This window comes from Rhamphochromis sp. 'chilingali' (genome assembly GCF_963969265.1).
Source record: "Rhamphochromis sp. 'chilingali' genome assembly, chromosome: 7".
NCBI lineage: Eukaryota > Metazoa > Chordata > Actinopteri > Cichliformes > Cichlidae > Rhamphochromis > Rhamphochromis sp. 'chilingali'.
The window spans coordinates 4,410,187-4,427,290 of NC_137934.1; the positions used below are offsets into that span (position 1 = coordinate 4,410,187).

The 17,104-nt window shown below is 41.3% G+C and overlaps 1 protein-coding gene across 2 annotated transcripts in view; it reads left to right on the top strand.

Annotated features, from left to right (window-relative positions):
- The window catches only part of LOC308399053 (proton myo-inositol cotransporter-like), a 103,616-nt gene that overhangs the window by 64,747 nt on the left and 21,765 nt on the right, over positions 1–17,104 (top strand). For both annotated transcript variants that reach the window (XM_080886001.1, XM_080886002.1), the window contains exon 4: positions 636–744. In XM_080886001.1, the coding sequence (XP_080742127.1) occupies positions 636–744 (109 nt within the window). The remainder of the gene's footprint in view (positions 1–635; positions 745–17,104) is intronic.

Consider the following 17,104-nt stretch of genomic DNA (forward strand, 5'->3'; position numbering starts at 1 on the left):
TGCAGTTTTATAGCACCTGGGGTCAACCATCCAAAGCAACTGATTGCATATAAGACATGAAAAGAGCGTGTAGGCAGGATTGAGTGGGTGGAGACGAGTGTCAGGGGTGATTTGTGACAGAAGATAATAGCAAGAGTCAAAGGGAAGGGTTACAAGAAGGTTTGAAGATGGTGGTACTGACAAAAACACAGGAGAGTTAAAGGTGTTAAGACAGAATTGACAGGATTACGAATGATTACATCAGAGGAACACTTCAGGCTGTGAGGTTCGGGGACCAAGTTGGAGAGGCAAGGCTGAGGTGTTTGGATATGTGCGGAGCAGGGATGGTGGATATACAAACAAAGGATGTTGAAGATGTCAGGCAGGAAGAGGAAAAAAGGAAGACCTCAGAGAAATTTCATGGATGTAGTAAAGGAAAACATACAGTTGATGACTGTAAATTTGGGCAATTTAACACAGAAATCTCTGGTGATGGAGCCAGCCAGTGGCCATTTGAGGAACTGCACTTTCACGCCTGGTTTCTTTTTCACATGTCGCCCTTGAGATACTGTCTCAGCCTTGTTTTCCTCATAGCAGTTATCTTATCTTGTGCTGCGTGCAAAACTCATTTCTGTACCTTTGCTTGTGTCTCTCAGACGGCCCGGTGATCTGGCGGATGCTGACCTACCCCCCAACACGACGAGCCCTGGTGGTGGGCTGTGGTCTTCAGATGTTCCAGCAGCTTTCAGGAATCAACACAGTCATGTGAGTGGAAACATCACCAAACCTTTCCGTCGGGTCTGGCGCACGGGTCTGATTTATTCTGCTTGTTCTCCCAGAGCAACAGACTTTTGTAAAATTAAACAGAGCCTGCAGTGTTCAGCATCAAATGAGCAAATAGATAAAGGCGATCACCCAAAACAACTTTGCACTGATTTTCAGTAACCCTTCCCTTTAAGGGATGCTGATACGTGCCGTATAGCCTTACAAAGCCAGTGTGTCAATGAAGGGGTCAAGGGTTCAGGTTTTTCCCTTTAATTTGTCAGCAGTCTGTAACTGCCGAACTTAGAGGCCCTTTCATGTGTAGTATACTGGAAAAAATTGACCTGTGTCCATGTGTCATCTTTTCAAGAGCTCAAACGGCACAGCCTTTATTATTTCTACATCGCATTGGCACCGAAAGGGAAAAGTTCAAGTGTGTTTTTATCAGTTTTGCCCTCAGAGTTAATGAAAACAATAACGATGCATGGCACACGATGTCACATGCCTCGCCTCTCAGCACCAGAGATCTCAGACGGGTGCATTCGCTTCAGCGACACGCTATTAAATCACAAAACATTTCTGTCATCTGTCGCTTCACGTCGCCCAGTGGGGAGCAAGAGGACTCATTGCATTACTGCCCACTTGCCTGCGAAGGGATGGACCAGCTTATTCTTTTCATCTGAGGGGATTGTGTCATCGGTCCCTGCCTCGCCTCCCTTTAGAGATGAACTATATTGCAAGGCTCCGTAAACAATCTGTGGATATGTGCTGTTGCTTAGCAACCACCGGAGGTGAGAGCAGCAGGATAAGTGTTCTTGTACGGGCGTGTTTGCACACATGTGACTAAATGAACGAAATGTGACCCTATGGACTTTGGAGTCTGTGCAGGCGCGCCTGTGTGGCACGTGCGTGTTTGTGCATGACATCTGTGCACTCGCGTGGTTGTGTGTATGTAAGCGTGAGGCTTTAGGTATGGCCGTTTGCCCGTGCGTGATTAGATTTTGAGAAGTAAATGGACAGAAAGGTGAGGAGAAAGGATGATAATAAAGCAGCAGTGAAACTCTGGATGTCTTTGAGCGGTTGCTTCTGTCTCTCTCGCAGAGAGATCTGGTTACTGAGTGTCTGCCTCTCTTACTGTATATTTATCTTCATCCCTGTCACCAACATTATGAACAGCAGAGCGGACAAACTTAATCTGTCATAGCTCTGTCCCTATCCACCTTTCTGACTCTCTGATTTATGTATCTGCCAATCTTCTAGTTGCTGGGCGACCGTGGCTCAGGGGGTTGGGAAGCGTATCTGTAACCGGAAGGTCGCCGGTTCGATCCCCGGGCTCTCTGTCCTGGTCGTTGTGTCCTTGGGCAAGACACTTTACCCTACTTGCCTACTGGTGTTGGCCAGAGGGGCCGATGGCGCGATATGGCAGCCTCGCTTCTGTCAGTCTGCCCCAGGGCAGCTGTGGCTACAACCGTAGCTTGCCTCCACCAGTGTGTGAATGTGAGAGTGAATGAATAGTGGCATTGTAAAGCGCTTTGGGTGCCTTGAAAAGCGCTATATAAATCCAATCCATTATTAGTCCTCCCAAAAAGGTCTACCTGCTAGTTTATCTGTGTCGAGAGATGACCCATTTGCACCGAGCATCATTATATCCTCAGCCGAGACTGTTTCGGGCCTGTTATGTTTACAGATGGCATTAAAATGTGTTTTCCTGCCTGCAAATTGAAATCTGATTGCCCTTTCGTTTGAAAAAATAAGTACTGCGGCTTACTGTGGTGATAATGACATCACTCAAAATTGACATTAAAGGCCTCACGCTGGTGACAATCAATTTTTTGATGCCAGCGTCTCCATTTCTGTTGTTTGCTTTGTTTTAGCTTCGCATCGTTTCGTGGCTGGAAAAGTCCCAGAGACAGATCAGAATGCAAGTTGGCACAGGTTATAGTTATTTTCATCTGGAGTCAGGCTGAAAGAGAGCAGATCTGATGAAATCGCCAAAGTACAGCCCAAATCAGAAGAAGCAACATGTTTAAGAGAAAGAGTCCAACGCAGCAGACGCACAAATAACAACAGTTGTCTTGTGACATAGCAAATGAATCGAATCCGTGGGCCTCTTTCCCATCCGTCCCAGATGTGTTCACTCCAGATGTACGTGTGGATAAGCCAATAATAAATCACTCGGTTGGTGTGTGTGTTTGTGTTTTTCGTATCCAAGATATTGAACTCGAGTATGTGAATTTAAAACTGTATAATCAAAAGCAAGTTGTTATTTTAGGGCCTGTCTTTGTGATGTCTCTGTAGTGTTTCAAAACCACATAAGACTAAGCCATGGTTATAATATCAGCCAGAATCCATCTATTTTGTTGTCTCCTTATACAGCTCAGAGTCATGGGGGGTTACCAGCTATCCAGCTGCCATGATAGTTCAATTCAATTTTATTTATATAGTTCCAAAACTGTTGCCTCAAGGCACTTCATACTGTAAGAGAAAGGCCCGACATTAATGCAGGTTACACCCTCAACATGTTTCCAGTCCTTCACAGAGAGACAGACGACTGCATAGTCGCACTTCCAGAGATCATTTACAATCAGCAGTTAACCTAACATGCATGGCAATGTCCTTTTCCAGCAGGAGGTCCACCCAGGAACCTCCTTCCAAACTAAAATACTAATCAAAATGCAGCCATTGGACGCTGTAAAGGTATAATTAAATTAACAGTCAGTTTTAAGGCCACTCTTTTTACACCAGACTGAAAAAATATTTCCTGTGTTATAAAATTAGCCAATCAGACTGATTGTGTCATTTTTCAAATTTTTCCAAAAAGTAGACCAATCAGATCGCTGCATGTGGCAACAAGTGCGCTTGTAGCTCAAACACAGTCAAAACATCAGGACCAGCTCATTGTCGCTTAATGTCAACTTTTTTTCACCGCGCGTTTTTGAGGGCAAATTTTTCACAAAAACATAACGCTTTAAGTGTGTGTTTACGTTGCATGACGAAAAAAAGAATTAAGAAATTTTACATTTGCTGTACAAGGAAAAAGGATCAGATGCCAGTGACGGCCTACTCAAAAGGAAATCACAAAAACAAAAGGAGAAGAGATGTTGCAGTGGTTGATTTGTTGGTATAAGCTTGAAAGTTCATAATACTCATTGTGCTCGACATTTTAGGTTCACAATTATAGATAATACCAGCTAATTGCTACAGCTATGGAAGCTAGGCGTTTGTCCTTTTTTGCAAAATAAAGGGTAACTGAATAATTCAATTGTAAATAACTAGACCAGCCTTTTTAATTGCTGTAGTATGTCATTATAGAGGTGCCACCTGCCCACTTTTTTAACCACTTATAAAGTCAGTATAAAGTGGACCAGTGTACATATTTTGAAAGGTAAAGGATCTGGGTTTAGAAGACACTGTTTAACCCAATTTGGGTGTTAAGTGTCTTGTCAAAGGACATTTTGGCACATAAACAATAGGAAGGATGAAGCAGGGGAGTCATGAGCCATGTATCACAGGTGAACACCCAAATAAAGAAACAGCAAGGTCTATTTGATCTACAGATTGGTGTTACAATTCAAAACAGGCCTAGGGGTTAAAAATGAAAAGTCCATGCACTGATTGCAAAAATGGTATTAATTTTATTAATTTTATTAATTAGTACATTTGTTAGGGTTTCAGAACATGTAGTGAGAACTGAATCCTGATGATGACGTTCACAGTTGTAACCTGAGAACTCACACACTGGGCTGACAGAGGAAAATGTGAATCTGGATGATTGATATTAGGTGATAGAAACAATCTGCCTGCTCGCTGAAACTGAGGTGAATAATAAAAAACTCAAAGGGTTGCTGGATGAGGCGAGGACAGACTACAGAACATAGAGAACAAAACGAAAGGGGGAGAACACAGCTGTTACCATGACAATACTCACCCTTCAGTGATGAATATAATGTAAAGATATGAATGATTAAAAACTATATTTGATCATCTTCCACCATACGGAGCATGGGCTACTTTAACCACAGAATGTGCACTGTGTGTTGAGTTATTGCTGACGCCTCCCGTCACTCGTCATGTGTGCTGTATGCTTTGCTAAGCTCCCTGTCTACTGCCTCTTTTGTCTACCTCCAGTGAAGCTGCCAGGCTAGCCCCATTAGCCGGTGAGACATAAAGAAGGTCTGAGGAGCCAGTAAATCAGCCAGGCTTAGAAACAAGCTCCTCTCCCTGTCCCCAGCTGCTTTTTCTGATTAAACCACCAGGCTGGCACAGGCGAAGAAGGAAAAGGGCAATGAGACAATCTGGCAGACAGGCAAAAAAAAAAAAAAAATCCAGACCAAACTAGAAAAGCACATATTGGCTGCCAGTTCTAACAGTCCTCTCTCTCTCAAGTTAGGAACTTGACAGGAACGGATTGACAGTGTTCACTTTTTTCCTCCCTCTCTCCAAGTCACATATGTTCACACAGAGGGTACATTTGAGACCCTATTAGCACATTTTCCCACAGAAAGCCTCCCTCCTCCCGTCAGCCTTGGAGTAAAATATCTAACAAAAAAAGTGAGCTCTTCTGGTCTTTATCAAAGGAATTCAGGCGAAAGATTGACTGAGATTGTAACTGACCAGCCAGTTCAACCAATAACATCTTGATGAAGTGACAAAGTTGCGTTTCTCACTTCATCAAACTGACAGTTAACACGTTTCCCTCTGATTTGCCCTTTCATATCTAACATACTTATGGAGATCAGTGCTGCGTTAGGGGATATCTGTAATTATAAACCCCAGCCTGTCAAATACAGTTACAAACCTCACACGATCTAAATATTTTTTTTTCTTTTCAGTCCAACTTCACAAAGGAGCAGTGGTTAACAGCACCTAAGTCTCTCAGAGATTCTGGTTAAATGAGAGCTTGAGATCTAGTCTAAGCATCGCCTTTGCACCATTTATTCCTGTGCGGTCTGTGTTGGCATGTGGTTGCATTTCGTCACATTTCTGATTATGTTTCAGAAAGGTGTAGCTTGAACAGAGAAGTATAAATCCGCCTTTACACCTGCCCACACACTAAACTTGGTGCATATTAGTATCACTTGCCTGAATGCTAATTTGTGCTCTGTTCTGTGTAATGTCCATTTATGCAAGCAAACGTACTTGAGCTTCATCCACAATCCCAGTAGGTGAATTTTTATCATGCTCAGCTGTTTGTGTTGCAATAACATTTCAGGAGTCTGTGAGATCAAACTGTATACAGGTGTTGAAGCTCTATCTGGCAGGTGAGGATTTTTCTATTTGTGCTAGCAAGGCAGTGATCAGCTAACCTCTGCCGCTGTTCTATTACTACTTTATGTGTATTTAGCCAGCTGTACTCTACAGTATATAAATAGATGTTATGTGAGCTATCGTGACTACTTTCCAGTATGAAGCTATTATAAAATGAAGGAATACAGCAAGTAATACTTTATATTAATATTTTTTTATTTTCTTCTCCTGCCCTATTTTCTTTGGTCATCAAATTACTTACTACTTTATCTTTATTTACTTATGCGTGCATTAATGCAAAACGGTAATAAGAAAGGAAAACGGATGTGTGTAGAGTGCCCAGGCAGGACCGTGGGGTTATATTACTGGCTGATTTGTTTAGCATGTGTCTCCATGGCATCAGCTTCCTATCAAATCTAATTCTTTATTGAAAGTGCCTTAACGTTCTCCCAGATTGTCCCTGCCCACTTCAGCCCCATTAGCTGTTAATTTAGCACTCCATTCTCTTCATGCATGGTCACTTAAAAAAAAGCCTATTGCTTAAAATTAGGAAAAATGCGCAAGTGTATTTTTAACGGAAAGGTGCAGGGAAAAAAGTTTGCACATATAATATGCATACATGGAGATACTGATTATATGGTACGTACACCAGCTCAGTGGGTAGCCTGCTAAGGTACTGATTTTTGCTGAATGACCATCAGCTGCTCTTAATCCAGTTTGTTGATCACTATAATGACTTGTAAAGCCTAGTTTGCACAATAAAATCATTATAATTTATGATGGCATGACTTTTATTACAATAATGGGCAGTAAGCTTATGTAGCTTTGTTAACCTAGCTATATCTGCTTTTTATTTATTTATGTATTAAAAATCAAAAGTTCACCGTTGTGTTAGTGGCTCGGCGAGGGTGTCCTTGGTTACAGTACCAACAGCATCGTGAAAACAACATAATCTTTAGAGTTATATTCACTGTTTGACATTTTAGCTTCACAATTATAGATAATTGTAGTGGAACCCCGACGTACGAAATTAATTCGTTCCCGAGGGTCTTTCGTAATTCGAAAATTTTCGTAAATCGAAGCACCCATCAAGCGCTTTGAGTGAGGCGATGCTGAACGATAGGCTATAGGCTAATTGCTAACTAGAACAACAATACCTCGTTCAAGTGGAACAGCGAATCACAAGTACGGAAGCCAAGGGGTTGTCACATGATTCGGAAGGCATTGTTGGCATTGTAGGCTCAGCCAATCAGAGCCAGCGGATTTCGTTACTCGGGCATTTTGCCGTAACACGGGCAAAAATATTGCTGTTCAGTGCCTTCGTAACTTGAATTTTTCATGAAACGGGGTATCCGTAAGTCGGAGTTCCACTGTACTAGCTAATTGCTACAGCTATGGAAGCTAGGTGTTTGCCCAATCCATAGAAAGCTAACCTAAGCCATAACTAAAGATCTACCGAGCTTCTGTTGCGCAAGATTTAAGACATCAATAGTGCTGAAACTGCAGAAGTATCAGTAGTGGTTTAGGGTTTGTTTGCAGAAGATCAAATAATTTTTTTTTGTTACTTCAAATAGATTAAAAGGCCTACAGAGAACTAAAACTGGCCATGAGTATGCGTAATGGCCGTGGACATGGTCCCATACGTGCCATTATTATTTTACAGCAGCTTGATTTAAACTCATGTGTCAGGTACTCTCCCTGAGCTCTCTTGGTGTTACATGAATAACCTCCTTGCTTTCACTCACTCACACACACACACACACGCGCACACAAACATTCAAAAACTGTCAGAGAAACCTGTGTGATGAAAAATGTATTTATCAAGAATGCATCACTCAGGAAAAAAAGAAGCTGGATGGATGGCTGTGTGGATCACATCAGTAACATGCATCCTGCAGGAGATTTTCTTTTTTTATGGATCTCCCTTCCCATCTCTGTTGTTTAGCTATAAATGCAGAACAATGTGGTACAGCAATTGGTCAAATTAGATATCATCTTTATGCATTAGCTGATGGATCATTTCGAATGAATTAGCCTCATAATCTTGCACGTAAAGGTCACTGTGTACTGGTGGGAAATGTGTGTGTGCATCCTGTGAGTGGTGAACGAACTATCTTAAAAGACAGGAAGATCTTCCAACTGGGCTGGAGAGTAGAGTAAAAGCAGAGAAGAGGAAAGCAGAGGGCAGAGGGAGATCTGACATTGATGGTGATGAGGTGGAGGAAGGGCCACGGAGGGGGATCAAGGCAGATGACAGGAGAGGAAGTGTAAGATTTATGAAGGAAGACAGAGAAAGGGGACAAGAAATATTGAGCTGTGGATGAAAAGACCCGTGTTCTTTTATTCTCTTTGTTTCTTTGCTGCTTTTTGCAACAATCATGCAGAGAGGGTTTTTTTGTTCTTCGCTCCAGGTTTCTCAAAAAGTAGCATCAAGGACTTCTAACCAAGTACAACCAATGCTTTAGACTGCACACTTACCAAAATAGTGGTTTGATCCAGAAGTTGAAGCAATTATGTGCAAAAAAAGAGATGCTTTTCAGGGTATTAATGACCAGTGGAATGTGCATACTTTATCATGCAAACACTGCAAACATTTCCTGAAATCGTTCACGTGGCATGTTTCCTTTTCTGCTTTTATTTTCTCCTGCTTGCACTTTGTAAGGTCTCTCATGGTGTGAACTTTGATCTTTTCCAGAAGATGAGAAAATAAGTCTCAGAAAGTCCAGAAGTGACATTTTATTCCCAACACCTTGGCCAAATTTCCTTCAACCAGCACTATAATAATGGTTAATTATCACCACAAGTAGAACAAACTACTAAAACTAAGTGCTTTGTGAAATATATGAATTTAGGTAAAGGGGGCAAGACAATCTAGCTTGGCATAGAAACTAGAGATTTATACCAGAATACAATGGCAGTTGGTATCCAGTATATGCAACAGACTTCGATTCTATTTGTCAGAATTTAAATTGCCAAGTACGCTGATGACAAATTGATAACACAGCAATTAATAATACAGTACAAGCTCTGCAGTCTCAGTGAGCTTGATAAATTCTCGATCTGCCAGATGTTGTAGTTCAGCGGTCCCCAACCTTTTTTGCGCTACAGACCGGTTTAATGTCAGACAATATTTTCACAGACCAGCCTTTAAGGTGTCACGGATGAATACAACAAAATAAAATGATACAACCAAGACAATATTTGTAAATATAATAATAAAGGCGAATTCACTGTGTAATTGTGTAACTTTATTAGCAGCATCCAGCAATGATATCCAGCAAGCCACCCAGGTAAACATGAAATTGGAAGACCTTAGGCTAGTTAGCTAACAGTGGCAAAATTGTCCAAATAAGAGCAAGGGAAGTGCCCACTATTAATTGGTGGCAGATGGAGTTTTTCTCTGGGACAGATGAAAGATAAAAATGCTAAAAAGAAAAAGCCACTTAATATAATTGGCCAACTGTTAATAGACATCTTACCCAAGTACTCTTTGCGTGGTAAACTCACTTCCTCACTTCCCACTACCCAGGTGCTGTTAATAATGTATATGTATGGTAGTTTTCTGTGGTTCTCATCTTAAAAACAACCTTCTCTAATGCTATGACATCCTAATAATATAAGATATCAGAGATACATCTTTGCCAACATGCAGTGCAAATCACTACAATTTTATTTACCTCATGGAACAACCACATATGTATTGAGAAAACCAGCATTGTGGTATTAAATTTAGCTACTATATGAATGCACATAATCTCAGTGTGCTTTGTCATGTTGCCAAGTACTCATTTTGTTGTTGCAACATGCCAGTTGGCCCTCGCAGATGGTCCCACAGATAAATGTCATGTTGGAAATGTCACAAAAAACAGTTTTACGTGGTCACTCTGCTGGCGGGCCGGCGAGGAGCTGGCAGAGCTTGCACTGATCTGCGTGTGTTTTGTGTGCATGCAATCCAAGAAGCTAGACCAATAAATAAATAAATAAAAAATACTGGGTTGTTTTTGCCTGTGTGTGTGTGTTTTCAAGCATTCATAAGCAACCTAATCGTGCCAACATCTTCTGTCTCCCACCGAGACACAGCCAGACCTTTTTAATGACAAATATTCTAATTTAGCTTCTAATCAAATGCATACAGAAATGCATCACACTCGCATGCTCCTCACAGCAGGATGTCATGTGTGAAGCTGTCTTATTAAGTAGCTGGATTGGTGTTTACTACACATGACAACAAATACAACCAGTGGAACATAGTGCAACGTGATCACTATTTGCAGTTATTTGTGTGCTAGTTTTGATACGTGACATGGGTCAAGTAATTAAAAATAAACTATGTTCAATTAGCTAAAATATTTCCAGTGGCTAACACTATAGAAATGTGTTAACTAATTTATTATCACTAACACTGTACCTTGGAATAATGTTAATAGGCTACTTGCAACCATCCTAACACTTGAGTCTGTGACCTGTCTACAAAATATAATGTTAAAAATTTAAATAAATCATCTGCCCAATAATGTCTTTGTTGTTGTTACATTTTTTTGTTTGTTTTTGCACTCTGGTATTAAATTGAGTATTAAGAGTCATGTAATTTTTCTGGTATTGGTACTAACTACTCAACCTGTGGTATCCTGGTATCATGACATTCCTAGAACAAGCAAAAATTTCAGAAAAATCTGCATTTTTAAGATTAAATATACAAATTAGCAATATACAATGTGTCAAATTTGCAAGAAACAGCTCTTTCCACTTATAATACTACTTTCCCCCCCATAAATCTGTACTTTTTGTCTTATAAATTTGCCATTTTGGGTGGAAGTTTTCAGCTTTTTTAATGTTTCAGAGACTTTTTGACCCTATTCATCATCTACAGTGGGGCAAAAAAGTATTTAGTCAGCCACTGATTGTGCAAGTTCCCCCACTTAAAATGATGACAGAGGTCAGTAATTTGCACCAGAGGTACACTTCAACTGTGAGAGACAGAATGTGAAAAAAAAATCCATGAATTCACATGGTAGGATTTGTAAAGAATTGATTCGTAAATTAGGGTGGAAAATAAGTATTTGGTCACCTCAAACAAGGAAAATCTCTGGCTCTCACAGACCTGTAACGTCTTCTGTAAGAAGCTTTTCTGTCCCCCACTCGTTACCTGTATGAATGGCACCTGTTTGAACTCATCATCTGTATAAAAGACACCTGTCCACAGCCTCAAACAGTCAGACTCCAAACTCCGCCATGGCCAAGACCAAAGAGCTTTCGAAGGACACCAGGAAAAGTATTGTAGACCTGCACCAGACTGGGAAGAGTGAATCTACAATAGACAAGCAGCTTGGTGTGAAAAAATCAACTGTGGGAGCAATCATCAGAAAATGGAAGACATACAAGACCACTGATAATCTCCCTCGATCTGGGGCTCCACGCAAGATCTCATCCCGTGGGGTCAAAATGATCATGAGAACGGTGAGCAAAGATCCCAGAACCACACGGGGGGACCTGGTGAATGACCTGCAGAGAGCTGGGACCAAAGTAACAAAGGTCACCATCAGTAACACACTACAACGGCAGGGAATCAAATCCCGCAGTGCCAGACGTGTTCCTCTGCTGAAGCCAGTGCATGTCCAGGCCCGTCTGAAGTTTGCCAGAGAGCACATGGATGATACAGCAGAGGATTGGGAGAATGTCATGTGGTCAGATGAAACCAAAGTAGAACTTTTTGGTATAAACTCAACTCGTCGTGTTTGGAGGACGAAGAATACTGAGTTGCATCCCAAGAACACCATACCTACTGTGAAGCATGGGGGTGGAAACATCATGCTATGGGGCTGTTTTTCTGCCAAGGGGACAGGATGACTGATCCGTGTTAAGGACAGAATGAATGGGGCCATGTATCGTGAGATTTTGAGCCAAAACCTCCTTCCATCAGTGAGAACTTTGAAGATGAAACGAGGCTGGGTCTTCCAACATGACAATGATCCAAAACACACCGCCCGGGCAACAAAGGAGTGGCTCCGTAAGAAGCATTTGAAAGTTCTGGAGTGGCCTAGCCAGTCTCCAGACCTCAACCCCATAGAAAATCTGTGGCGGGAGTTGAAAGTCCGTGTTGCTCGGCGACAGCCCCAAAACATCACTGCTCTCGAGAAGATCTGCATGGAGGAATGGGCCAAAATACCAGCTACTGTGTGTGCAAACCTGGTAAAGACCTATAGTAAACGTTTGACCTCTGTTATTGCCAACAAAGGTTATGTTACAAAGTATTGAGTTGTATTTTTGTTATTGACCAAATACTTATTTTCCACCCTGATTTACGAATAAATTCTTTACAAATCCTACCATGTGGATTCATGGATTTTTTTTTTACATTCTGTCTCTCACAGTTGAAGTGTACCTCTGGTGCAAATTACTGACCTCTGTCATCATTTTAGGTGGGGGAACTTGCACAATCGGTGGCTGACTAAATACTTTTTTGCCCCACTGTAGCTCATTACACCTCTGATTTTTTTTTCCAATAGAGCTATTCTGTTACCTGCGCTTGCAAAAATAAACACAAAGATAATGGCACAGCAACATTCAGAACATCCCAAACTATTCTTTTTCAGAGACTTTGGTAATTTTGCTACTTGTTGCATAGATAGCATGCCAGCTACTGAAGTGAGCTTAGTCCTTGCATCCCAGCTAGCCACATACATGCTAGCTTAGTTACAAAAGCTTCTCAAACTCTTGTCTATTATATTTATAAGATTTACAGGTGTAATTTGTTCTAAAAATGTTCCATCCATCCATCTTCATCCGCTTTATCCGGGGCCAGGTCGCGGGGGCAGCAGCCTAAGCAGAGAAGCCCAGACCTCGCTCTCCCCAGCCACCTCCTCCAGCTTATCCGGGGGAACACCATGGCGTTCCCAGGCCAGCCGAGAGATATAATCTCCCCAGTGTGTCCTGGGTCTGCCCCGGGGCCTCCTCCCAGTGGGACATGCCCGGAACACCAACCCCAGGAGGCGCCCAGGAGGCATCCTTGTCAGATGCCCGAACCACCTCAGCTGGCTCCTTTCGATGTGGAGGAGCAGCGGCTCTACTCTGAGCCCCTCCCGGATGGCTGAACTTCTCACCCTAGAACCCTAAAAATGTTCTATACTTAATTTAACAAACAGTGTAGAAGAACTGTCTGTAAAAAAAAAAGTTGTTATAAAAGTCTTTTAGCTCATCCCGTTCGCTAACATTGGTGCAGTTGTCTGCTGCCTCTTAGCTCTCCTCCGGATATTCATCCCTCTATATATTTTAACTTCAGATGAGAATGGTATAAAAAGGAGGACATAGATGGCCATCTATGTCCACTGTGAGCGAGCATCTTTGAACACCAACTGTCTGACATCTATAATACAGTTTTGAGTCCCTCCCCAGACGCCTGAACGCCCACTCACATCCTGGGCCATCCGACCTGAGGAATTCGCATGATAAGGTGGGGCCAGGTTTCACAATGAGCTCACCCGAAACTCTGGCTGATTGGGACCCACACCCATTTTCACACCTTGGCTCAGGCGATTAGAGGATCATCAGGGGGTCCTTTTGTCCCTCTGTGGGGGGTTACTCCCACTAGGTTTAAATCTGGGACTCTCCACCATTTGACCTTAGAACTGAAGAAGTTTCTCGGATGAGAGGTGAAACGTCTTCAAGCAACTTAAAGAAGTACAGATGCTTTTCTTTGCAAGCTCCTTTGACAAGCTACAAAGTCTTTCTCCATTCAGCAATTAACATCTCTCCAGTCACCCAAAGGTCAGTACTGTCAAAACACTGTTGAACAGCACAAAGCAGCAATTTCAACAACATGATAAGCTAAAACTTGTGTTACTGTGAACTACTGTTTTTCGCTAGTGTTGGCTACTTATCACTTCCATTTCTGTAGAGCTTTTGCCTTCTTTTTTACAGCCAACCAAATTAACTAAACATTAACTTCCCTATGTGTTAAATGGACCCCTATATTTACCATTACTTCTGAATGACTGGGCCATATTAATTTAATGTCATTAATTTATTGATTGATTTAGGAGTTTTGTATTTTCTACTACTTGAGGAGTGGGGAAACAGGAGAGTGCAAAGTGTGTTTGATTCTGTGATAGTGGCAGACATCTGCAGATGTTACACTTGGTGCTTTGTGAATGCGGATTTGTGTGAACGTGTATGTGTGTTTACAGAGTTGCCAATCAGAACATCAAGTGTGAGGTTTACCTATTTGGGCTGAGCCTTTTTTTTGTTCCGGAGCGTAAATGTAATGCAGTTCTGCGTTCATATGCATTCATTTGAAAAATAGGCCAGTTCCCAAGAGAGTCACTGTCTCCCTGTTTCTGTCTGTCTCTCTTTCATGCACTCCCTCCCGATATATGTCTCTCTTTCTCTCTCCCCATATCTTTTCTTATCTGTCCAATTGTTCTTGTTTTCACACCCACGTCCCTCATTTTCTATTTTCTCCGTCCATTCAGTCTTTTTCTCACCTTTCAGTCTTTTTCTCACTTACTTCCTGCTTTCTCTCTCTCTCTCTCTCTCTCTCTCACTATACATGCCTCCTGCTGTTTCTCTGCTCTGACACCTTGTCTGTTACACTCTTACTCAGTGAATCGGTCACTCAGTCACGTGCAAACACTTGCTCGTACATGCGCACCCACACACTCACTGCATTCCCACTCACACACACTTAACACTTGTTTGCTCGCTTCATCTCATAATTTCACTGCTGCCTTATAGCTGATCCTTCAGCTGCCTCTAAATCCATACTATTAAGATAAGATAAGATAAGATAAGATAGAACTTTATTAATCCCTCGGGTGGGTTCCTCTGGGAAATTCGATTTCCAAAAAAGCACAGCACCGACAGAAGTTACAGAGTTATACACACACACATATATATAAATACAGAGACAATATAAATAAAATATACGAAGGGGATAAATAGAATAAATAGGAATAAAAATAAAAATACAAGTGAATTGCACATTTCAAGTATTGAGTCTATTGCACCGTTGACTATTTACAAAAGTATTGCACAAAAGGTATTGCACAGTGAGGTGAAGAGGCACTACAGCTTAGTTGTTCCCTCCTTTGTCCTCCTGTTTCCCCTCCCTCTCCCCTCCAGAGAGGAGTTAAACAGTCTGATGGCGTGTGGGACAAAGGAGTTTTTAAGTCTGTTAGTTCTTGTCTTTGGGAGAAGCAACCTGTCACTGAACAGACTCTTCTGGTTGTTTATGGCCGTGTGCAGAGGATGCCTGGCATTGTCCATAATGTCCATCAGTTTCTTTAATGTCCTTTTCTCTGCCACTGTCACCAGAGTGTCCAGCTTCATGCCGACCACAGAGCTAGCCCTCCTGATCAGTTTCTCCAGCCTGGATGAGTCCTTAGGTTACATAATTAGATCAGTGCTCTGTCAATAAGTAGCACTCTGTTAGAGCTTCCTTGAATATTGGAGAACCCTTCTCTCTACTCTTCTTTCACACCCCAACGCACATGTTTACTTTTCTAGCCTATATATACAGGTAATAAAGCAATATGTAACTACTTGTATTTGAATACAGGTAGTTATATGTCTGTCTTCAAACTAAATAAAAGATAAAATGCCTTCTTACAGGGTCTGTTTGGCAGTTTAATTAAACGTTTAAGTGTTGTCTTGTCTGATTTACATTCAGTTACATCAGCTGTATGAACATAAAAGTTTTAGGGTTGCCAGTTTTGATGGAAGGGAGGACATTTTTGCTTGTATATTCTGATATGCATCATACATAAGCTATAATTATGCTTAGATTAAAATTAACCAAGTGATGAATAACAAAGTAACAAAAAACTTGTTACTTGTTGCCCAGCTATAAGGTTTTTATTTTTCTACACAGACAGTGTGAAAGATGGATAGAAGGAAGGATGTGGCTGTAAAACACTCCCTCATTGGCAAACGTCTTGTGACAACAGATAATCCTTCATTTTAAAACATGGCATAACCAAGATCTATAAACCCAACTTAATTCTTTATTCAGTATGACCCAACACGAGTGTCTGGCCTCATAAGCCCATTAGGAAAGTGTTTACCCATAAACCTCTGGGGGACCAGAAGGCTTTTTGGAACCACAGCTATCGCCACCTGGTGGTCTTCAGATAGAATGCAGGTTTGTAGGCGCTTCTACAGAAAAGGCTGCAACCAACTGTAGACTCTGCAAAACTATAGACTGTAAATAAAACTCTTTTAGGAGCCATAAGCTAATGCTAGTGTTAGCTAGCTATTAGATTTTTTTTCCTTTAGTTGTTTTTTTGTTTTGTTTTTTCCTTTTGTTGTTGTTTATTGGGGGGGGGGGGGTTTCTTGCATTGAGGCGGGGGAGCATTAGAGCTAGACAACCTCAAGGTACACAGTAAGGAGCTGCAGTTTGTGTTTTCACTATGTCACCAAGAATGACTGCTTTTCTGTGCAGCTTGCTTATTTGATAAAACACTGTTTGTTTTTACTATAATATAATATTTTTTTAAAGACAAAATGGCTTATGCCAGGGATGGGCCACAAAAGGAACTGTAGCTTATTGTTCATTGTTGTGGCCTTCCACAACAGTCCCAGTTTCTTATGGTGGCCATTTGAGAAAATCAACTGTCCATCCCTTGCCCATGCTCTCAACGTCAGGAGCAAACTGCACAATTAATTAAACTCTATAATTCTCTGGAACATACGCATGTCTTCAAAACTTTTGGGATATTTTGTAGAAATGTATAACTGACTTGTACTTAATAGGCTTAAACACTAAAAGCTACCAGCATGGCACTTTAAGAAGACCTCCAAGAGAATCCTGTAAGGTGACAGTAAATGTCAAGCATGAGTAAGAGGTGTCCTCTCATCACCACCCATGTCAAATGTGCCAGGATCAGTAGGGAGCCATCGAATTCAAGAGTGAGACAGTTTTTGTCTGTTGTTTTAAAAAAAGAAACACTTGTATTCGTTTTAAAAAGGAGTGTTAATCCATGTTTCCATTTTCAGACAGGTCAGGGCCAGATCATATGGAACGCCAGGACTGCCATAATGAATTAATTAAATACACCATTAAATAATTAATTAAATGTGGCAATAATTAATTAAAATTGGAATTAATTAATTAAATAAATA